Below are 23717 nucleotides of genomic sequence, written 5' to 3' on the forward strand. Positions count from 1 at the left end.
CCTACCGTTAATCGACAAGTAACTTCACTATTATTGACGACTGAAATAGCGCTTTAAGCAGAGATGCGGCATCTTAGGTCCAGTTTCCATGGATTACCAAATATTTCGATAAACATTAGCTGTTACGAAGGCTTCGATGACATTCGCCAATGTTCGCGTGAAATCGTATCAATTAGGCCTGATGCGCACGAGTAATATTTCAACGCAGGATCTCATGGCGATCAGACATCTGCCTTCATTGTTTGTAATTGGGAAAACAAAGGGAAACGTATGAGCACTACGAAATCATGCGTTAAAGTATCTCTCCTGTGCATTGGCCTGCAATGCACAGTGTGGAACAGGCTCGAAAGACAACGCAGCTTTCAGTCTTTTCTACTCTGTGCGCTGCACACGCGGGGACGCGGCTTAAGGTCGATCCCAGCGCGTCTCTTCGTCACTTCGAAAGGGCTCTTCGCCCTGGCTTCTCCGCGCCGTCATCGCTGAACTATCGATTTTCGTCTTTTTATAAATTCCGTGACGTAATTTCGGCCGAACGAGAACGAAACGAAGGATGAGAGAAAGAAAGAGAAGTGGGGAAAAAGCTGACAACTGCGACGCTCTAAACTGAATATCGTCCAGCTGACTGCTCGCGATTCTTCTTCTTTCGGCTTGCACAGTCGTCGAAGCGTCTCAGCGAGCCTCGTTGGCTCCAGCGGGCCAATCGATCGCGAGGATCGAAGGTGTCGATCCAATGGACGAGGTTGGATCGACGCTATTGTTGACGAGTTGTTGCGGGAGAGGAATGTAAAGGAGGAATGGGGGAGGAGAGCAATTTTGCGAGGAGAATTGTTAGTGGTTGCAAGACGAGGTAACAACAATGTATACACTATACATAATATATGGATACATATGAGAAGTGAATAAATCTACGTATACATAAATGAGATAGATTAATAAAAAATTGTGTCTGGTGTCATTGTTTTCGTCCATACTGTTTATAAGTTTTAGGAGAGATGAAGATGCTAAAATATTCATGCAGAAGTCTTTCTGAGAAAAGGATGTGGATGAAGAAAATTTTATGATTTTGCAAAATCCTGTCTGACTATGAAGGGAGTAAGTAATGAAGCTTAAATACTGATTTTATGATGAGAAGTTAAATTGTTTTTGAAGAGTTATCCCTGTCACAGTATTTAACTACCAATATTATTATTTTTCTTTACAGCTTAATGAAGTATCTTAAGTTCCAGTTTCTTATTTTCTTTTAAATATTTACCTAGCTGTGAAAGTCTTTAATTTGTCTTCCACCTTGGAGAAAGGAGAAACAACAGCAGTTACAATTTTTCATAATTCGGTATACTTTTATTCGTTTAAAATAACAGACCAAGGCACATTGGATCTCGACCACTAAAAAGGTACGCTTATACTGAGATACACGTGCATGGATAAAGAAAACGTTCGCCTAAAAAAATAACAATTTCTCCATTCGACGATTAAAAAGGGAAGAAAAAAAACCGTGCACCGTGCAAGTGTACCTCTATCTCTATCTTGAAAAAAGAAATCAGAACGAGAGGAAAAAAGTCTTCGACGATGCATAAAATACAGAGAATCAGTCGCTAGTAATACGTTAATCGATAAAATAATGGCTCGTGCCAACCCCGCGAAACGCTTGTAAATTTTACGAGACGCGTGTCCTATAAAAAAAAACCAAAAAAAAAGTGAATAACAATAATAATAGTGTAACAGAAAAATAATATCCCTTATAAAATAACGATCGATGGTTAAAAATCGAAAGACGCAATCGTGGTTAAAACCCGCGTGCGACAATTTTCCATAAAACGTGTTACAAAAAAGAAAGATTAATTGAAAAAATTTGTTAGTACCTACCATGCTCTAGTTCTCTTAAGCGCCTGGTCTTATCGCTCATTAATTTCAATTTTTCACGATACCTCAATTTTTAATTTTCTCAATCCTTCACGAATACCTCTGTATCTTTGTACCATCATTTGTACGATCATCAAATTTGTAATACCTACCAGAATTCTAGAATTTAACAAGTAATATTGTCTTCGATATTCACTGTGAAATGGTGATACAAAGATCCTTGGTATTTGTGAAGATTTCTACCGAGAAGCCTTTCTTTTTTTTAGATTTTCGTGTTCTAGGTAATCTACTCGAATTATCCTAGAAAATTTCCTACGCTCTCTGCCATCTCGTTCATTGGGCTGACCTCCCCTTGGACGTGGTCCTCGAAGTTCACAGACTCCACGTCGTCCACAGAAATGGCCGAATTCGATTCGATTGCACCCTCACCCCCTTGGTTCGTTTTTTCCTGATTTTCGGATGAAGCTTGACCTGTAAAAAGAAATTGTGTACATATTTTTACGAGCCCTCTTTAAATCCTCAATACTAAATAACTCACTAAGTTTTGAATCATTTTTACAACTACTCAAAAAATTGCACTTTTTGATCATTTTCAAATTGCTACAAAAATTTTTAATTTTCTCATGAGGTTTTTCTTGCAAAGTAGTGGAAACAAGAAAATTAATGTTATAGGTCATTTGGTATGTTAGAATTTTTAATGCAAACCTTGTCCAAGATCACGAGCCTTGCTCTGATAAGAATACTCGCGCGCGTTTGCCAATCCAGTGATAACACATGCACTAAGGGCGCTCCGATTCAGATTCATCGGCGATGCATCGTACCATTCGTTGCTGTCTGCATCGTAGCACTCTACGTACGCAATTGTGGTGGAACCTAGTCGTTTCACGTGAAATACGATTAATTTAATCGCGATTTCAATCGAAATGTTAAATATAATAGCTCTGAGCTAAATAGCATTACGAGGATATTTATGGGAACGTGATTTCTGTTTCTATTCTCTGCTTGTGTAATGCAGCAGTCCAGTGTAAATTAAAACACAAAAATTAATTTATGGTAAATTGTGGTGAAGATTAAAATCGAAAATTTAATTTATGATAAACTATAATATTCAGTATAAATTGAAATTCAAAATTTAATTAATACAACTAAATATGTTATCAATTCGGAACTAAAAAGGACAAGTATCTCTTTGCATCGGTTAATGAAATGGAGATTTGATTTTGAACATTGATAATAGTGTTTACCATTAAAACCGCCAACGACGAAAATCATGTCGTCCAGAATGACAGTGGCGAAATTGCTGCGGGGGCTGAACATTTCTGGAACCGCGTGCCACTTCTCCGAATGATTCGGATTGTAACGTTCCCCTGCGAGAACAGAGGATCGATAGTGCAGCAGAGCATTAATTTCTACGCGGCAGGAAATTCCTGGCTGACAGAATGTCCTTACACAGTAGAACAATTCGGAACAGGAAGTTCCTACGCCTTGTTCAACGCACGCGTGACATCAAAATTATAAACAGAGTACTCTGACATTCTACTGACTTCCTCTCTAATGTTTGATCTAACGAGGAATCTAATATTCGAAGAAAGTTGAAGGAAATTCTGCATGAAATGAACATTAATAATTAAATTCAATGTGAACTCTCTCACAGAAAAATTAAAATTGATATTCTGTTAAGCTTCAAGCTCATGAAATAAATAGTATAAAAAGGAAGATTTGAACACGAAAAATCAGATGCAAGTCTTGTCTGTTCCTATCTCATTCTACTTAAAAAGAAAATGACGAACATGAATTTTTATAGACAGAATTTTCAAGTGAAAAGACTAATTATACATCTACTGTTCACTTAGAAGTGTGTCTACTTATTGTTAGTGTCTATTTAAAAAAATGAGGATTGATATTCTGCCAAGCTTCAGGCTAATAAAATAAACCATATAAAAAAAATTCGACTACAAAAAATCAGATGCAAAGTTTGTCTGTTCTTATCTCATTCTACTTAAAAAGAAAATGACGAACATGAATTTTTATTGACAGTATTTTCTACTGAAAAGACTAATTACACATCTACTGTTCACTTAGAAAAGTGTCTACTTATTGTTAGTGTCTATTTAAAAAAATGAGGATTGATATTCTGCCAAGCTTGAGGCTAATAAAATAAACCATATAAAAAAAATTCGACTACAAAAAATCAGATGCAAAGTTTGTCTGTTCTTATCTCATTCTACTTAAAAAGAAAATGACAAACATGAATTTTTATTGACAGTATTTTCTACTGAAAAGACTAATTACACATCTACTGTTCACTCAGAAGAGTGTCTACTTATTCTCAATGTCTATTTAGAACATTGTTACAAATTACCAGAGCTCAGTCTAGCGAAGCCATCGAAGCCACCAAGGGCGTAAAGGCTGTCCCGAAACGCGACCAAAGAGACTCCAGACCGCGGGTTGATCATAGGATGAATGTAACTCCACTGATTGGTCTCGACGTCAAAGACCTCCGCGGAGTTGAGAACTTCACCGCCATTGAAACCGCCGACGATATAAATCTTGTCTTGCAAGGCGGCTGCACTGGCGTCCGATCTCTGTCGATGCATCGACGGAATCATCTCCCACTGGTTCCTTTGCGGTTCGTATCGTTCACCCGAGTTCATTCTGGTACGACCATTGTAACCACCGAGCGCGTAGATCTTGCCTCCTAATTACAGAGGAATTTCACGCTTCAAGTCGCCCCTCTAAACCTATTCTAATTCAATTCGATATCTGGCGAACCATGGGAGAAAATAGTGCAGTTACGTGTGGTATCTCGAGTCAGTATTTACTTATTGTCTCAGGGAAAATGACAAATTTTGGAATACATATTTGAATTTCACATTTTTTTAATATTCGAATATCCAAAATTGCAAATATTCAAATTTTTCTAGTAGTCTAATATTGAGATTCTTTAATATTCTTATATAAATCTAAAAGTGGTTTATGCAATTCAATAAAGGCATAGATTTCTAGCTCAGAGAAAAGTCAAAGCTATAGGAGGAACATTTCCTTGTTTGGACCTGCTTTTTTAGAATAATTTGTGTAAGATCAGTTCTACCAACTTATTAAAATTAGATTTGTACAGTACTGGTATGTTTATACACGTACACAGGGTGATCAGTTTAACTAGAAACCTTCTAACGAGTGTTGGGCGTAGCACTCTACAACGCTGTAAGGATTCCCAGTTAAACAGACCACCTTGTATATAACAAGCATACTGATTCAATAAACCCTGTCAATTTAATCTGACAGCTTTTGACTCAATCGCCTTTTTTCTATTTATTGAAGCAAGGCTGAACTTCCTAACAAACCGCCATATTGATCTTGCACAAATTGTCCTCAGAAAAAATTACATATATTCCCTCTATATCTTTCTTCCTTCTAAAATTTCTAAATACAAGTATTTACATGAGCAAAAGCCTATCTATAAATATAGAAACGAAATATTTCACAGTCCAGCCTAGGCTAAAGCCTCACCGTGTGTGCAGACGCTGACGTAACACCTTGCGTGATACATGCACGCCCTTTCCCGCCACTCTTTCGTGACAGGGTCGAAGCATCTGACAGTGTTGAAGTGTTGGTTACCATCGAACCCGCCGATCATGTAGATGAGATTGTTCAGGGCGCAAAGTCCGTGGTAAGCTCTCGGCGTTGCGTCGGTGCTCACTGATAGAAACCATCTGTCAGCTCTGGAGTTCAAATCTCGGTGAATCTCCGGCTTTCGACACATCAAATCGATGTAAGGTAAATGTCCCAGTGGCTGATCATGCCCCAGTACCTGAATACCAACTAATTCTGTTTGATTTCAAGCTTCAGTTCTAATGCATCCCATAGAAAATCAAAAATATACTAGATATTAATCAAATAAGTGTATTCTGCTACTAGGATGAAATTCAAATGTCAGAATATGGAATTTTGGGTTGTCACTTGCTGGGGCATGTGACACCTTAAGCGTCCAGGTACTGGGACATCTACTTTACTGTAGAACCTCGATGGTTGTATAGATAGTTCCACCCTTAGTGGAACTAAGCAATTCAAATCTACTACTATCTACTAATCAATTCAAAGTTCTTTCTAGTTCATTTTGGAGTCGTTTCAGTCATCGAGCTTCCACTGTACCACACTCGTAATCGACAAAAGCAACAATAATATACTGTCTCGAAGTGGCAAACTGCGATGGGAACTTTCGAGCACCTCGTGTCGTAAGTCTCTACGAAGTTCGTAGGTGAGCCAGCGCTCCATCCACCGATCGCGAACAGAATGTCATAGGGAATTCGTGGCCTCACTAGGGGATTCTTCAGATCACTCTCGCCACCGCCTTGCTTGGCGTCCTGCTCGCTTAGGTACGCGTTCGACTGAGCAAGGACTTGCTGGCACAGCTTGAAAGATTTAGGGAAGGAAGTTTTACTGAGGAACGAGAATCTCCTATGATTTATTGGTAAAATCGCCTTTGCAAAGGAATTGGAAGTTGCGCGTGGAATTAATGGGCGGAGAGCAAAGTTGAGGGTTACGGCGAGGACGATGGGAAAGAGAGATGGAGGTCAGATAATTATGAAAGTTAAATTGAGACTGAAAAATATGGGGCTATGGTAAAAGTTATGGAAGTTTGCAACTTTGAATATTTGGAATTTAGGGACTTGGGAATTTGGAATTTAGAAGTTTTGGAACTTGAATGTTTAAAGCTGGGTCTGCACTACATGTTACATCACAAAGTTAATTTTCAAATTCAGGAATTTGAAAATGTAGATAGCTGAGAATTTTAGAGTTTTCAAATCTGAGAATCTAAGACTCTGAGAATTCAGAATTTTAGATATTTGAGAAACCCCTGAGGAAGAGCGTAGAAAAATAGAAACAAGGTCGACTCCTCGATTCGTAAAGCCTAGAAGCAGTTCTCTCTATTTGATTTTCGTCTCATCGACCACAGCGAGTACTCACTTCATCCTCCTCGATGATCTTCCACGTGAGGACATTGTTCGTGAAGAACGTGTAGCTCATCAACCCGTATCGTACGCATTTCAAGAGCCTCGGTAAATAGGGCTTTCTTTCTTCGACGTTCTGCTCGACCCAGGTTTTAACGGCCTCGAAAACTATTTCCTCGTTTTTAACGTTCAGCTCGTCGTCACGTAGGATCGTCTCGAGTTCAGCGCCTGTGAGCTCTTTGAATTCTAGGCTCTCTTGGAGTATCCGCTTAAAGTGATGACGAATGTATTTCCTGCCTTTCTTTTCCAGGTCGCGGCAGAAATAGTGACGGGCGAATTTGAAGATACCTAACGTAGTAATAATTCACCTACTTCTTACCATATACTCATATTAATATAGAACATTGAGAATTAAATTAAATTCAGGGAGAGAAATAGTGGATACTTTAATCAAATTATTTCACCGAAATGAGAAGCCTCAGAAATATTTATTTATTCGTCAGAAAGTGACATGACTAAACAAAAAGTTGACTTAAATCTACATTCACTGAATAGTATCAAAAAGATTTTTAAATGCCAAAAAAACTATTTGTCTTTGTATTAGGGACAAGTTGCCACATTACCTAAGCAATTCTCGGGTCTCAGCTCCTGCAACAAGAACTGACAGCAAAGCTGAACAACGCCGAGGACCTCGAACTGATCGGCCAGAGGTAAAAGTTGCTCCACATTGCTAGCGTTGACGTTGCAAGTGCCAGTGTAAGCGTAGTCGAGGATCAAGCTGAAAATTTCACCGGGTACAGAGTCGATCGCCACCTCTGTCGTTTCGGTTTTCCCGCATTTCAGGCTGTTGGTGAAGAGAGCCTTGAAGTACGGGCTAACTGCGGATAAGATGGCACGATGGACGGGGAAAACTTGACTCCTGGCGCAGATTATTGCGCCATCGCAGAGCTGCTGGTTTGCTCTGAAAGATATATTCTACATTCGTTTATTGAGGTTTTGAAGAACTGCAGAGTTGTAGTATTGAAGAAATGAAGAAAAGAAGAAATATTGAAGAAATGAAGAAAAGAAGAAATATTGAAGAAATGAAGAAATATTGAAGAAAAGAAGAAAAGAAGAAATATTGAAGAAATGAGGGAAAGAAGAAAAGAAGAAAAGAAGAAAAGAAGAAAAGAAGAAAAGAAGAAAAGAAGAAAAGAAGAAAAGAAGAAAAGAAGAAAAGAAGAAAAGAAGAAAAGAAGAAAAGAAGAAAAGAAGAAATATTGAAGAAATGAAGGAAAGAAGAAAAGAAGAAAAGAAGAAAAGAAGAAATATTGAAGAAATAAAGGAAAGAAGAAAAGAAGAAAAGAAGAAAAGAAGAAATATTGAAGAAATAAAAAATATCGCAGATGTGAAGAAATGAAGAAATACTGCAGCACGAAGAAATGAAGAATTCTTCACTTAAAGGAATCAAACATGAAAATTGAAGAATTTTTCAAGCCAGATGCAACTACAATTACTCTTTTTACTACACGACACTCAATGGTTCATCATTCAAGTCAGGGTCACGTCTCAAATTAAAACATCCTATGCCAAAGTAAGAGGTCCCTTCTCTCTATTATACCGCAGTGAGAGGGTTACAGACCTAAGCTCGGACCAGACCACGGGGAATTCAACGAGGGCGTAATTGGACGGTAGACACATGCATTTCCTGACTTTGGTCGGCTGCTTCCTGGTGCACTGCTTCAGCTTCGTGGCGGAAACGACGGTCCATGACATTCGGCTGCGGGACAGCTTTCTAAACGTCATCCTGCCGCGGCTGTCCATCGCTTCGTGGCCGACCAACGCGATCCTTGAGCCGCTGGCCACCACCTTCCGCGATATCTTCCGCTTCTTCCGCCGCTCTGGCCGATCGTGCGCTCTCGTAATCACCTTCGTTATCGATGCCAGCCCCGGTACACCGGAGATTCGCGGCCATGACAGAGGAACGCCGTCGATTTCAACTGACGATTTCGTTCAGGCACGATCGAGATCGAGACTGGCCAGCGATTCTGAGCTCACTTCCGCTGGGAGGAAAGATCTCCCTTGACCTCCTGCTACTTCATGGGTCAGTGGAAGATATACAGGGTGCATGAAAATTACGAGCACAGTGTCAGCTCTTGACTTAGTTAAGGCTCAAGAATGTCTGTAAAGTAGAATAAGAGTGTCATAGAACTGACACGGTATCTGAAGGAATATTTCGTGTTCTATGGACTTTGAGCTACTATTTTTAGTAGCAACTGAGTAAATATGGTATCTAACATCGTTTATTCTTTTTCCAGTGCCAGAATTCTGAAAAATTGCAGAACTTTCTTAGCATGAACTTCTAAAATGTTATATAATATGTAATGTAGACTCAGGTTAAGAAAGTCCTGTAATTTTTCAGAATTCTCGTACAGGGGAACTGATATACAATTTAAAATACTATATTTACTCAGTTGATATAGAAAATAGTAGCTCAAAGTCCGTAGAATTAAATATATTCCTTCAGATACTGTGTCTGCTCCGTGACACCCTTATTCTACTTCAGAGACTTCTAGCGAACGTCTCCATTTAAAATTCTACTCAAGACCATGAATTCTATCCTTGCTACGTCTTCTGCTGCTTTCTGAAGAAGCTACTTCTTTTAGACAGCATGTCTGTTTCATAACATACTTATTCTACTTCACAGAACATTGAATAAACCTACGAATTCTATCCTCGCCATTTCCTTACATATAAATACAATTTCTTCTCAGACATTTTCATACAGAAATTCGGAACCTAAACCATACCCAAACCCACTTCAATCTCCCAACCCCCTCTTCCCCAACCCATCTACTCCCCAAATGCAGAAATAACTCACAAGAAAACTTTCCCAGACATAAAATAGATATCCGAAAAATGTCCAAATTACGTGTCTAGGACATTCAGACAAAAAATAGACCTCTTTAAAATACCCACATCAGTATTTAAGACGTCTTATGGATGTAAATGTAGAAAATCTTTAAAACGACCACTGTTGTATATTTTCAAGACAACCAAATTCTGTCGCGAAACGTTCAGGCGTAAAATGTACCCAAATCAGACATCCAAGTAGAAGCTGCAGTACTACAACTTTCAATCGTCGTCTTTCTTAAACTAATTGCCCGTCAGGGAAACTTCCCTTGTCAGACTCCTCTCTTATCTCCTCCCTCCGTCGATTCACCCCTGCCAACGCCTGCATCCCCCCGCGGCGCGTCCCCGTAAACAGCGAAACGAGCCGAAAAAGAACAGCCTGTAAATCAGCGATCTCTGGGGAGGATGGTGGGGGGGGTCGCGATTGGGCGGGGTCGAAGCAGGATGGCAGGTCCGATCGAAAGCGTTGGGATCGGGGCCGCGGTGGCCGAAAGCCACGGGCGAAGGTTAAGGGCTGCCTAGGGCGAGGGCGCGCACGCTACGCGCCAGCAGCTCGCGCTCGCGCCCACGCACGCACCTCAGCTCGCGGCGCAGGAGTCACGTGGCACGCGGCCGCGCGCGCCAATCAATATCGGCGCTGTCGGAGGGGTGTGTGGCGTTCGACTGGGGGCGAGCGCGAGCGTGCAGCCAGAGGCCAGTGCGTCCGCGGCCGCCAACCACACCTTGTCGGCAGAGGACATCCGCGGCGACACACACCCCAGCACGAACGCCACCCCCGTGTGGCCACACCGCGCGCCACCCATTGGAACTGTGCGCTCCCGACGCTCGACGACGCCCGCTGTCGCTCCGGCGGCCTGCCTGTTGCGGCACCGTCTGATTCATCGGCCCACCACCGATCGAAGGGGCGAGCAGAGGAGCCAGGGGGAAGAGAGGGCTAGAGGAATAGAGGGCTAGAGAGAAACGAGAGGATTTTCATTGACGGTTAGTGCTCGAGAAGAGAGTTCTTCAAGAGAGTCTGCGTGCTGCGAGGCTGGCTCTGTTGAGAGTGTTTGAGGGTGTTTGAGAGTGTTTGAGTTTGTTTGAATGTGTTTGAGGGTGTTTATTAGAAGGCGGCTGAATCAGTGGAGGATGAAGTAGTATTTTTGGTTGATGGGGGTTTCGAAGGGGGTGCGGGTTCGAATTTGAGGAGCTTTGGGGGCTGCGGGAGTTGATGGGGTATCGCTGCTTGGGGGAGTGATTGGTGGATCCTTGGGTCTATGGTGGTCCTTGGAAAGGGGAAAGTGTTGTCATTGATTGGGAGTGAATTGCTGGTGGTTTGCTGATTTTGGACTGGGATTTTGAGGAAATACTGTATTAAATGAGAGAGATTATTGTGTATTATATTGTGGGAGACAGAGAAAGGGTGAAAAAGGGTGCTTTGGGAATACATGGTGGGCAAGGGCTAGGATGGTTTTTTGTTCTTACAGAGGTATTAAATTTTATTATTTTAAAGCGGTAGTGGATGAAAAAGTTTGTTGGATATTGTACTGTGAGGAATGGAGAAAGGATGACAAAGGGTGCTTTGGGGGAATTCATGGTGGACGAAGGCTATGGTGTTCCTTGGTTTTTATAGGGGTTCGTTGGTGACTCAGAACCCTCCTAAACTGCGGAATATTGATATCTTTAGAACACTATAGAAAAGTGGGGAATTGTAACCTGATTCTACTGATCAAAGTACAAAACTTTCATTCATTGAGCAAAGCATTGTGTGTATAGTGTGTATAGTGTGATACACATGAATGAAAACGACGACGTGCTGTGTGGGAATATTTTCTATATTAAAATTGAAGAACCCTTTTCTTCTCTCATGAAATTCCCTAACACATGTAAACTATGATTACTATTTATTATTATAAAGGGAGATAGAGATACTCAAAATGGTGGTATTGAATTTCTTTATACCAACTTACACAAACTTCAGAATTTATAATATTTTTTAACTTTCAAAGTGCTATTAGCCCCAGTCTTCAACCTGCCATATCAATTACCATAAAATATGAAAAGAATTATTCCCTGAAAAATTCTGAGAAAATTCTGAAAAAATTCTGAAACTCTTTCACATTTTTGAAACTTATTAAAAAAGTATGCAAAGGTCTTTCTCTTCATCAGTATAATATTCATTCTCCATAGCCTTGCAATTACCCCTCAATTTTTGTAACTTTAATCCAGTCTAATCCAGACTCAGACGAAACCCACCCAAGACTGAACTCAGACCTAACCCAGACCTCCTAACAAAACCCTAACCCTAACACTAACAGTAAGTTCACTGAACTCGACAAGACTCAGACCTAGGCTTAACCCAGACCTAACCCAAACATGTCTCAAAACAAAACCCCTTCTACCTAATCAGACCCACTTAAACCCAACAATATTAAACCCCCATACACTAACCACTCGACTCACAAAGCACCCCCAAACCCAAAGCGTTCTCTTCTCTCCCAAGCAAACAGAGGCTCCTCGAATTCCATGGTTTCTCGGCAAAGAGTCGAGGAATGGTTCAGAGCCACTTTCTCGGAGGCGCTCGATACCTGGAAGGTCTCTGTGACTTCCCCGCAGACGTGGCTTTCCATGGTCGCGAATTTTTCAGAGGACTGCTCGACTTTCCCCAAAGGGGTGGGCTTGGCGTGAGGGAAGGGAGGGCGCTTAATGGTGGTCGAGTGTTTTTGAGGAGCGTGTAGGTGAAAGTCGAGAGGTGCGTGGCAGGCCGAGAGCTCGTAGTTCGCTGGGATATCGAGCGATCGAGGCGTCGTGAATTTTTTAGATCGCCTCCTTTTTGATGCTCACCGCGAGAAACGTGCACGTCGGTTTAGCCACGGTTGCCAGACACCGGGAGGCGAGGTGGTGTCACACGGGCTGCAATATTAAACGGGGCTTCGTGATGCTGTTTCGCTCGCGAGGGGCGATTTTCCACGGCAGAAGTATTTCAAATCCTTCTCTCTGCTACGCGTGAAATCCTCGACTCGCGCACACTTCACACGCTGCGTTATCCTGAGCACTGAGTTTCTGTTCCTCTTTTTTTCTGTGGCTTCGCAGGCAGTGGAGGCTCGGGGGACATGCTTTTTTAATTCTGCATGGGCTCTGCTGTGGGCAGCTTAGGATTATTTAGGAGACACTCGTTCTTGGGTGTTTAATGTTTAAGCCTTGGAATAGGTAGCCGAGGTCACTTGGGAACCTCAGTACTTTTCTTTTCTCTTTTTGTAGTATTTTAGTAAAAAAAAGAAATAGTGAAATTGTTTCCAGTTTCCAATTTATATATCAAAAATTCGTAACAGGTACATACAACTATGTTGTCAAATTGTAACACTATGCATTTAGTAGGTAGTATCGTATATTTACTACAGATTAAGATAGTTTGCTTCAAGTAAATAATAGTCGTCCAAAGTACTCACAAAAATCGTAGAGTACAGATCAGTTTCATGATCACCTATACGTTCCATATTTTTATTACAGTCTACAGTTTCTAATAAAACTTTTATAGGTCTAGTTTAATAAGATTTTTACGTATTTCTACTCGTAAAACGCCCTGACATAGTATATTAGGCTGGTACTTTTTATTTTCTTTGCTCAGTTTTTTAACAATCGATACGTGTGGCGTTGATGTATTTCGTGCTAGCTGGTCGTAAACCTTGCTTTCTCGAAGCTGTAGTTAAAGAAATGCATAGCTAGTACATACGTACGTACATTATATGAAGAAGATAAAATCTGTGATTTATGAACAAGTACTGGATAATAAAGCTACTACTATCTGGAATGCGTAATTTGTGGCCAATATCTTAAACCTGAAAATATGTGGGTGGTTATCGTACAGCAGCAAGTAATTAGACAATATTTTTTGAGAAACTTCAGAGGTCCTTCACTCAATGGAACTTTAGAGATCCTTCGCTCGAAAAGAGTGCTAAATAAAATACAGAAATCTGTTTATTTACAAATATCCATATTTCCACTATTTCATACATTAAAATATTCTCATTAATATTAAAAGTTCGTGCTACCTCAACAATTCCCAGAAAACCCTCAAACGTAGTAACAAAAAACCATTTTCAGAAACTTTTGAAATCAATCCCTTCAGTCATAAAATAGTTAAAAGATTGCTGTTCAAAATTAATCACTTTGCTGAACCTACAGATTAGTCACAGCACCACTGACTTCAATGATCTTTGGATATATTCTCTATTTTCCTATAGATATAATAAATCCCAAAAATGCCTAGAAATCCCTCAAACTTGCCTCCAAAAACCAATTTCTAAAACTTTTGAGACCAATCCTGCCATAAAATCCCTAAAAGATTGAAGCTCAAAGTGAGTCACCTTCTCAACGCGTCGCTTGCCTCAAAATTCGAAGCCTCGAAAAGCGGTCTCGACTGGCGTCAGCCTCTCCGCGATAAAGCGATAGGGAAGTCAGTCTCGAATGACGCAGCTGAGGACTTGGCGCGAGGTCTCGTAGACACAGCACGCGGAGTCTGGCGTCGAAGCGTGTGGTAAACGCTTTCGTTTCGGGTCCAGTGACTCACGCGCCTCGTCGAGGATCGCCGCCTTTATTCCCGCACGAGCATCCCCGTCGCCAGCAACTCGAGGACGAAACGGTTCTAACGAGACGGTGAAATTCGATTTCGCCCACGCGACCGATCACACGCCGCCACCAGACCGGAAACAGCTCGGACGCCGCCTCTGGAAGCGGACTCGAGACCAACGTGCACCCCTCCAGCGAACCTTCGATCCGATTTCTCTTTGAAATGTGAATTTTCCTCGCCAGGAGAAGAAGAATCGCGCTCTTGTGTGGGAATTAAATTGGCTGGTGATAAGATCGATAAGAGTGGTTCGATGCAGAGATACGTGGGATTGACGTGAACATTGGTCGCTCTGGGGAACGTTGATTTGTTTTCGAGAGGTTTTAAGAGAGATTAGAATACTTTTTGTGGGATTCTTTTGTGAGAGAAGATTGTGCTTTCAGTATATTCGATGTCATTTAAATTGCATGTGAAATATTTTTTGTGTCGTCGTAGTTAGAAAAAGAGTAGATAGATTCTGTGGATTTTCGAGGGTAAATACCAGAGGGGACGTAGAAAATTCGTGAGTAAAGCGTTCTCGTGTTTTCCTATTTGCAGGCGGAAAGTTGACGGAAGGGACTAACGAAGATGGACGTAAAAGGGCGAGTTGCCCTGGTGACGGGCGCCGCTTCCGGTATCGGTAAATCGTGTGCCATAGAGTTATTGAATCAAGGCGCGAAGGTGAGTTCAGAGAAAAATTTCAAAATCCTCAATTTCCTCTAAAATAGAATATTTAAAAATAACTCTCGTAAAAATTCAGCTCTCGTTCTTCCATAATTAAAACAGCAGTAATTTCCCAAGCGTTCACACGATAGAGGAAATTCTCACAATATCGATTATTTTAGAATATTTAAAAAAGATCTTATAAATAATTTTAAAAAAATTAGAATATTTTAAAAAGCTGCGTGGCCTTTTTTTATTTCTTTCCCCTACTATCTCCTTGTGATTTAATTCAGTAATCATTTCATCTACCATTTTAAAATACTAAAGTAAATTAGTCTTCGAGTTCTTCATTCCTGTGAGCGCTTCAATGTCCAATAAAAACCCAGTTAAAGGTTTAAGAGACGTTAACTGGGACGTTATCGTTAAAGAAAATGCCACCGACACAAGTTTGCCTTGTAACACGCAATACCCATAAGAACAGGATATTAATGGGAGATTAAGAAGAACACTAGAGGCTGTACTTATACTTGGCGAATCCTCCTTAAGGATATAACCTTGACTTAGTATATTGCTCCATAAATGCTCTAACGCCTCGTGGCTCGGAAATAGCAGGATTATATTTAGATCGCTCCCCATCGAAGGAGAAGCCTTATCGCGTCTCCCCACCGACTCACAGAGAATAAAAATTTCATGCTAATCGGAGTGATTGGCCTGGTTATTAATTGTTGAACCCTGCACAGTAAACAGAATTTTATATAAATAACGCAGAGACCTACTTTTATAAAAAAGAAAAATCGTAGGTGCTTGAAAATTCTTTGAGTGATCTAAAAATTAAAAAAATATAGCGAGTTTCCAATCGTAACTCTGATAACAAGATTAAACGAGAAACTAGATGAAAAAATATGAGAACGCGATGAGATAACAGTGTTATCAACCGCGTTGATATAAAATTTATTAAGCCTTGGTGTAATATTTCACTGAAATTAAAAGTTACGAGATACTTATAATACATACCTATTATTATATTATCATATAATGTTATATTATATTTTTATTTTTAGGTGTCCATATGCGACATAGACGCAGATGAGGGCGAGAAACTGGTGGAAACTTTGTCCACAGAGTATGGCAAAGATCGTGTAATTTTCTGTCAGTGTGATGTTACTGATTATTCACAATTTGAAGGTACAGAAATTTAAGATGACTCTTATGGTAAAAATGAATTAAATATTTATGATTTATATCTCTGATTTATCGATTTTAATTTACAGAATCGTTTCAAACGACAATCGCAACGTTCGGCCACATCGATATTGTTATTAACAATGCTGGGATCATGAACGATCGGTTTTGGGAACTGGAAGTCGACATCAATGTTGTAAGCAATTATTTTCTATTTAAATAATTTGAAGTCGAATGTAATAGAAATATTGAGCATTTATTTTAAAACACTTTTTAATATACTAGAAGCTCACCTAAAAATATTAAAAATAATTGTGAATGCAAATTGATTCTATTTCCATTTTTTAACCATTACGAAATGAAATTATCATTGCAGAATGGCGTGATTCGTGGGACTTTGCTCGCTCAGCGATTCATGGGAACAGACAGGGGTGGTAATGGTGGAATAGTGGTTAATATTGGAAGCAATGTCAGCATCAACCCTTATGCCAGTGTTCCAATTTACTCCGCCACTAAGGCGGCTATTGTCAACTTCACCAGAGCGTTTGGAGTAAGCACACTCAGACGAAACTTAACCCTCTGATTAAACTCTTTGCAAACATCTAGAAATCTTCTTCTTCGACAACAATATTTAAAAATCATGAATATGGAAAATGAGAAGTAATTTTTGAATATTATGTGATGCAGTACGCGTATAAAATTATAGAATAGGCTATTATATATAAAATTATTGAGTAGAATAAAATTAAACGTCCCCAAGAAGAAAATATTCACAAGGAACTGATTTAATATTAATATGATATAATAGTAGTATTTACACATGAATCAAAGCATCACTTCGACTTTCACTGAACGAAAGAATCTGACGCTATTATTGTTTACCATAGCACCAGTACCACGTGGATCTGACTGGCGTGAAGGTGATGGCACTGTGCCCAAGCGCGACAGATAGTAAATTGTTGCGGGACGTCAGTAAACAGCTGCTGTGGGCTCGGTACGAAGACGCCTGGCGTCGTGACGTTGCCAGCTCCATTCCACAAAGGTACACACACTGTCCAAAAAACGGAGAAACATGACTTCATTTTACAATCAAAGTAACCCACTACAAGGAGACCAGACAGACAAAATAACACCCTCAGTAATTTTAAAATTCTAAAAAAAAAGAAATTAAAATTCATCTATAAATAAATTTCTCCTAAATGTACAAAATTTTAGATCCAAGTGACTAAAAATATTACAAAAGAAGATTAACTCTATTGTTTATTAAGAATAGAGAAAGAATTCTAAAAATGAGTATTCAATTTTAATCTGGAATTACTCAATAGGTTTTGTGGGTTCTGTATTAGAAAATTTAAGTTCAGGCATTATTACTATTATATTAATTAAATGAATTCTTTCCAGGGCGGAGCACGTGGCGAAGGCTCTCATCGAAATCATAAGCACTGGTAAAAGTGGAAGCGTCTGGTTGGTCGAGAAAGATCAGCCTCCCCACGAGATCAGTTTCTCGCTGGAACACGAATAACTACATAAGGCATAAGGAGATTACGAACACCGTTAATTGTCACAGTGTAAACGTACCCTAAAGAAGCATCTCACGCCACACCAAAGATTAAGGGAGGCAAACTTGTATACTGGGAAGAACACTTTTTTGTACATTGTTATGCGTTCTGTTACGATTAAGGGTCTATCTTTGAGCCACATTCCTGGGTGCATAGTATGCAAAAAATAATCATCTTAAAGCCACGTTTCCACGTGTGAAAAGAGACACTCGAGGCACATGAGACTTGTGAATACTTAGCATCCATGAAATAAGTATTTGGAAGTAAGAAAGTAAGAAAGTAAATTAAAGTGTTCTACATTGGAAATTAGACACGTGGAGATGTGGCTTTAAGAATGTAATTCGATGTGTAATTTGCAAGTAGGAGCGTGGCTGAAACTATGAACTAGCGTTAATCCTGACCAATTAAGAATCTCTTTGAATTTTCAATCGAGTCTGTTCGAGTTAACGCTGCTACTCGTTCGACTTCTATTTTCCTTCAGGAGTTACTGAATTAGTGATAGAGACACTAAGGGTAGCGTTTGGCGAGTAGCAGCGCTAATTTTTTAAAATTCCAGTCCAGACTAGTACCACGATTAAGGACTGAGCAATTGAGAACATTTATCTAGGGCTCCCAATTTTGAACCACTTTTCTCGTAAGACTCAACCTGCTCCATAGACTGAAATTTTAATCTTTGATATACCTTTCTTATAGGTTTGTACGTGTCCTCCGAACTATTTGTAAAATCAAAGACTTTCGCCTAGATAGCGATGCAAAGTGTCTCCTGGTGCGTTCACTAAAACGTATGGTAGACTTTTTATACCTGTATTATAATCTCACGCTAACTTTTGCCAAATTATATCACACTTTTCTGAAAATAGAGATAGGGAACACTTTCACAGCCAAGAGCATATAAAAAATCGTAAATTTCTGCTGCTCTATTTTCAGAAAATAATTGAACTCTCAGTTCTCATCTGCGTGACGAAATCATCAGCTTGATAGAAAGACACTGTCCAAATACTTTACCTCGAAAGTGATATTTTTCATCTACAAAGTAAAATTTTTCTACTTTCGCGATATAAAAAAAGAAGAAATCTGAATCCTAGAGTTAGAAACTGAAGCTTTCCACATTTCGTCCACGATGTAGAAAAGCGTTAAGAAAAGAGATTCAATCCAACGCAACCTTCCGTTCAGCTTAATCCACCCACTATTTTAATCACTTGTCGAATCAACGAAAGAAGGATTGAAGGAGAGAAAAACAATTCTACTTCACCGAGAATACCCTGCAATTATATCAAAGAGAGAATTCAATTTAAACTGAAGTCGAAATGAAATCAGTTGTCACTTCCTGGCTGCTACCTCTACTTCTTGCTCGTTCAAGGTCACTAGAGGGAGAATCCATCCCCCACCTGACACCTGCGCGTTGCCTCCACAGAAATTGAAGTGGGGGTGTCCAACAGCCAGCGACCTTGAACAGCCAATTGATTTCGCCTCGACCGAATCGAAAGATGTGTCTGCAGTGTAATCGTGCTCGTAATTTTTATACGGTCTTTTGAAGAGACGACCAATGAGAGAGAAGGAATAAAAACGTAGATTTAGATATACGCAATCGAGGCCTAAACTCGGTGTCTTCGACGCACAAGTCACAATTATCGTACATTTTAATCGTCCACTCCTCGATCGAGAATCCTGGGCCTCTCGTCGCGATTGATCTTCCTTTGAGACATTTTGTAGATCCAGAAAACGATAATTAAATATTCTGTCGACTTTTCATTGAGGAGGGCAGCGAGAGGACAGGGCTCGGGGTCGAAGGGCAATCGCACACTCGAATATTAACATTGCGTATTCTCAATCGACGACACGGTCGATAGCTAGCGGAAATTGTTGGTTTTGTTATGATTTGCTCGGAATGTATGTTGCAAGCCTAGCTAATAAAGTGCATAGCTTTTTAAAAAAAGAAGATACTCGAAGTAACATCGCTGGAGTTTATGGACCATTTTGATTGACTACTAAAAATATCCAAAAGACGTCTAAATTATATCTATAAGACATTCAGACAAAATATAGACGTTTTTGAGATGTACAAAAGCGTAGATCTTTGACATCTTATGGGTCGCCTTATGCTATCTGGATTGACAGTAAAACAAAAGTCAACATGTGACACCGAGGGCAGACAGTTTCAAAATTTATTTCTTTATTTCGGTCCAAATGTCAAAATTCTCTGTCTGAATATTCAAGATTTGATTGGAAGTCTTCCCTTTTAACGCTGCTTTATTTCATAGAAATTGATGGTTAAACCCCTCTGAGAAAATAGTGTTTCCAGTAATATGCTGTCAAGATACGTAACCTCGCTCATCGCCAACCTTCTTGACGGAAGTCCAAGGTAAGCCACTCGAACGCGATACTTTCTCTGGAGATAATCATAGCCGAGCAGGTCTTCGTCTCAAGTTCGAGACGAATCTTTTTCTGGGTTATCAAATCGTACGATTCACTTTATCTCGAATTACATTTTGCCTGCAGAAGTTTGCGGTGCTTCGAATCGCGACTATTTCACGCGACGAGTATGCTGGAAAAAAAGAAGAGTCGCTTCTGGAAAAAGAAGGATACAGGGCCGAAGATAATAAGGCCTTATGATTGGTGAACTTTAATATTCAGAATTTATTGTATCAAAATTTCAAGATTTACCAGTCTGTTCTTTTAAATTCAATTAAATTAAATTAGCGCCGATTCACCCAAGCCAATGTGCGATCCAAAGTGCAAGATTGCAATAGTGGTGGGTGGGTCTGATGGCTTTGGTTTTGCGGCAGCTAATCAGCTTCTGTGCAAAGGAGCACGAGTTAGTATTATAGATAAAAAAGGAATTACTTTTATTCTAGATATTCGTAATATTTAGATAAATCTCAAATGAATTTATTGAATTGATGTAGCATATCGTGATAGTGGATAATGATCGCGATCAAGGACAAATGGCAGCGCGAAGGCTCTGCAGTTATCATGGAAAGGATCGCGTAATGTTTCTTGAGGGTGACATAAGACAGAGTACTCACTTCGAAGGTTAATATAAAATCAACTTTAAAAATATCTAAAAATATTATAACGAAAGATTTATTCAAAATATTCAATATAATCAATTTTTAGTAGAGGAAAAATTAAATAGACCAAATGAGAATTCTGAATACAAGATCCTTGTTTTACCTGCAGTCTCTAGTCCTTATCTAGCTTATAATATTTCATTTCTGATCCCTACTTAAATCATTAACTATTTTCCTAGCCGCTTTGAAACAAATTGTCTGCAGACACAAAAGAGTGGACATCATTTTCAATGATTTGGATAGGGAATGGCATAGAAAGACTAAATCGTGTACTAAACCACTAAAACACGAGGTATGCTATTGCTACACAAAGAGTCATCTGCATAATAGTAACTGTTCTCAAGCATGGGGGACTCCAAAATAAAAATGAATTTAGATTCACCATATTTAAGTAGATTGAGTCCACAAAATTTTCTACAAAAATTTGCAGAACGATACAGTCATAGCGCTTCGAGTGGGATTACAAATTTTGGGGAAAGATCAAGATGGTTTCGGTGGAGTGATAGTGAACTGCTCAAGTATTTTTGGATTTCTGGGTTGGCCTCAAGATCCCTTCCCAGTGTACTGTAGGAAGGAACCAGTGATAGAAATCACGATGGATTTCGCGGTAATTTAAATTATAAATTCATAATTGTCTTCCTAAAGGTGGGTCTACACTACATGTTAAACTACCCCTGGCAAAAGTTTTCGATCAAACCCAACAATATGAAGTGATTTAAAGCTATTGTAATTTTTGAGATGTAGCATAAAACACGTGGAAATATTAGATGAGTTTGGTGAGATGGTATTTTATGTGAGATGGTGTGATGGTATATATAACATGTAATGTGGACCCAGCTTAAGAAAATTCAGTAATTTTTCAGAATTCCCATACTAGAAAACTGATAAACAATTTAAGATACTATATTTACCCAGTTGGTACTGGAAATAGTAGCTCAAAGTACGCAGAACTAAACATATTCGTTTAGATGCCGTGTCTGTTCTGTGACACTCTTATTCTACTTCAGAGACTTCTAGCGAACGTCTCCATTTAAAATTCTGCACAAGACCATGAAGTTTATCCTTGCTACTTCTCCTGTTGCTTTCTGAAGGAGCTACTTCTTTAGACACTATGTCTGTTTCATGGCATACTTGTTCTACTTCACAGAATATTGAATAAACCCACGAATTCTATCGTGAATTCTGGAAAACAGAAAAGAGACACGTGTATAACATTCTCTTTTCTATCTTCTAAAAAGTTATGTAACATGTAGTGTAGACTCATTTTAAGATTCACTTTGCGAGAAATGATTTGCATATTCTTCTGTTTTAAAGAAAGAGTTCCCCGTAAAAACAACTGGAGTGCGTTTAATATCCCTCTGTCCATCGGTTAAGGCTTTCTCTGAAATAGGACTGCCCGAAATTCCAGAAGCTATTCCCAATAAATGTATGACTGATCTCCCGTGTTGTATACCACCGACGTAAGTCACTTATTACCAGGCTAGATTATGTTTCGAATTTAATTTCATAGCTTAAGTGAAGATAATTAATTCTAGAATATTATTCATCGTGTTAATCGAAACGTCCTTCTCGATTTAGTTCTTGAGCTACAGAGAAAGGAGAATTTCAAAATTGAAAAACGCGACGCGCGTTATTTCAAACGACGCGCGCTTTCAATGCGCATGTACTACTGTGCAGATGAATACAAATTGAATTTCGCGCGTCAGAACTTTGAAAGTTCTGATTACTTATATTTCGAAAATGCAGCTTTGGATTGTGATACAGTAAAGGACTTTTCGATTTCTTTTGCCACAGTGAATTCTTATATAGGGTGTTCCATAATTTGTCGTACAAAGTTTACTAATAAATGCAGCTAATAATAAGAGCAATTTAGAAGATATATATCTCTTAATTTATTTACTATGTACTGTAGGAAATATCAAATAGGACCAGCTTTAAGTCATGTATTAGGATGGGCAGATAGTGGAAGTGTATGGTTAGTGGAACCAGCATACTGTCCTCACAAAATCCCTCGATTGATACATTTCCCAGCACTGGAAGGCGAAAAGGTCGATCCTAAGGTCTACGAAACGCAGGTGAAGTCAGTGTCATACGAATACTCAAGTTGCCAAATAAATAAACTTACTGGATTAAAATATCACCTTCGTTTCAGCCCTGTTCAGTAATCACGAGATCACCGTGCGTGGATACTTCTGGGGCATGTTCATTGGCGGACAGCAAAATCTGTAAAATAGACGCTAAAAGTGTTTTAAGAAAGAAAATAGGAATTTTGTAGCAAGTGTAGTGAGTATTATACAAAGGCTCTAACAGAGACTCCCGATCCATTTTGTCTCTCAATCAGGGGAAGAGCAGATGCATGGAACTACGCTCAAGTAACTCAATAAACGCACAGAAATGAATATCGATCGTAGACGCACGTAGAGATTTTTTCGTCAATGGCGTAAATTCGATCCTGTTTACCTGCGGCTCCGTGGTCACATTACCCATCAGCTGCCCACGAGACATTCAATCCCCCACGATTGATTCTCGTTTTCTCGAGTTTCATCGGCCACCGTGCGCCTTCGCTATGGAATATATTCTATTTGCAGTCAAAGCTCTACGTGAGAACGACACAAAGCACCGTAAACCAGCGTCGATTCGGTAGATCGTACACGAGCCATAACAAATCCCTTGCAACCCCATCGATCATGAGCATCGAGGGCAAAGTCGCGTTGGTCACTGGCGGAGCCAATGGGATCGGTTTCTGCACTGCTAGGAAACTCCTGCGAAATGGGGCGAAGGTACTTTCGTTTTTAGAGGACCAGAGTTCTCTTTTCAAGGTGAAACAATCAGTTTGTGAACGTTGGGGTGCTTGATGATTTGTAGGCGGTGGCTTTGTTGGATTTGGGTGACTCTGGGGGCGAGAGCGCGGCTGCGGATTTGAATAATGAGTTTGGGAAGGATCGGGCTGTCT

At 39.7% G+C, this 23717-nt stretch overlaps 3 protein-coding genes across 4 annotated transcripts; 2 read left to right on the forward strand and 1 right to left on the reverse strand.

Moving 5' to 3' along the window:
* Nucleotides 1–2155: 2155 nt before the first annotated feature.
* LOC143186667 (uncharacterized) lies at nucleotides 2156–8921 on the reverse strand. The gene is made up of 10 exons (XM_076390375.1): nucleotides 8828–8921; nucleotides 8434–8791; nucleotides 7436–7773; nucleotides 6829–7160; nucleotides 6088–6272; nucleotides 5371–5582; nucleotides 4223–4558; nucleotides 3105–3227; nucleotides 2566–2733; nucleotides 2156–2331 (listed from the first exon to the last, which is right to left on the reverse strand). The coding sequence occupies exons 1-10, from the start codon at nucleotides 8919–8921 to the stop codon at nucleotides 2156–2158; spliced, it is 2322 nt and encodes a 773-aa protein (XP_076246490.1).
* Nucleotides 8922–10443: 1522 nt separating this feature from the next.
* On the forward strand, nucleotides 10444–19752 carry LOC143186728 (15-hydroxyprostaglandin dehydrogenase [NAD(+)]). 2 transcript variants are annotated; one of them, XM_076390456.1, is made up of 7 exons: nucleotides 10444–10685; nucleotides 14848–14970; nucleotides 16014–16137; nucleotides 16224–16330; nucleotides 16511–16684; nucleotides 17022–17176; nucleotides 17536–19752. In XM_076390456.1, exons 2-7 carry the CDS (start codon nucleotides 14878–14880, stop codon nucleotides 17654–17656), a joined length of 774 nt encoding a protein of 257 aa, XP_076246571.1. In that variant the 5' UTR covers nucleotides 10444–10685; nucleotides 14848–14877; the 3' UTR covers nucleotides 17657–19752. The 2 variants fall into 2 exon arrangements, with proteins under 2 accessions (XP_076246571.1, XP_076246572.1); XM_076390457.1 differs by lacking the exon at nucleotides 10444–10685 and adding an exon at nucleotides 14620–14630.
* Nucleotides 19753–19999: 247 nt separating this feature from the next.
* Nucleotides 20000–23057, forward strand: LOC143186668 (uncharacterized). The gene is made up of 12 exons (XM_076390376.1): nucleotides 20000–20055; nucleotides 20099–20119; nucleotides 20193–20309; nucleotides 20394–20508; nucleotides 20600–20726; nucleotides 20811–20879; nucleotides 20944–21093; nucleotides 21141–21155; nucleotides 21205–21371; nucleotides 22079–22224; nucleotides 22677–22839; nucleotides 22917–23057. Exons 1-12 carry the CDS (start codon nucleotides 20000–20002, stop codon nucleotides 23037–23039), a joined length of 1269 nt encoding a protein of 422 aa, XP_076246491.1. The 3' UTR covers nucleotides 23040–23057.
* The last annotated feature ends 660 nt before the right edge of the window (nucleotides 23058–23717 follow it).

This window comes from Calliopsis andreniformis, unplaced genomic scaffold, assembly GCF_051401765.1.
Source record: "Calliopsis andreniformis isolate RMS-2024a unplaced genomic scaffold, iyCalAndr_principal scaffold0022, whole genome shotgun sequence".
Taxonomy (NCBI): Eukaryota; Metazoa; Arthropoda; class Insecta; order Hymenoptera; family Andrenidae; genus Calliopsis; species Calliopsis andreniformis.

Bases quoted from the DNA above. Each gene is read 5' to 3' on its own strand.
- LOC143186667 (XM_076390375.1), bottom strand. From the start codon at position 8,921: ATGCACCCTGTATATCTTCCACTGACCCATGAAGTAGCAGGAGGTCAA. The intron at 6,273-6,828 runs GTGAGTACTCGC...AAATCTTTCAAG, and splicing joins AGATCATCGAGGAGGATGAA to CTGTGCCAGCAAGTCCTTGC. The intron at 2,734-3,104 runs GTAAACACTATT...TGAAACGACTAG, and splicing joins CGTCGTTGGCGGTTTTAATG to GTTCCACCACAATTGCGTAC.
- LOC143186728 (XM_076390456.1), top strand. From the start codon at position 14,878: ATGGACGTAAAAGGGCGAGTTGCCCTGGTGACGGGCGCCGCTTCCGGT. The intron at 14,971-16,013 runs GTGAGTTCAGAG...TTTTATTTTTAG, and splicing joins TATTGAATCAAGGCGCGAAG to GTGTCCATATGCGACATAGA. The intron at 16,685-17,021 runs GTAAGCACACTC...TGTTTACCATAG, and splicing joins ACTTCACCAGAGCGTTTGGA to CACCAGTACCACGTGGATCT.
- LOC143186668 (XM_076390376.1), top strand. From the start codon at position 20,000: ATGCTGTCAAGATACGTAACCTCGCTCATCGCCAACCTTCTTGACGGA. The intron at 20,120-20,192 runs GTTCGAGACGAA...TTTTGCCTGCAG, and splicing joins CGAGCAGGTCTTCGTCTCAA to AAGTTTGCGGTGCTTCGAAT. The intron at 20,310-20,393 runs GTGAACTTTAAT...AAATTAAATTAG, and splicing joins ATAATAAGGCCTTATGATTG to CGCCGATTCACCCAAGCCAA.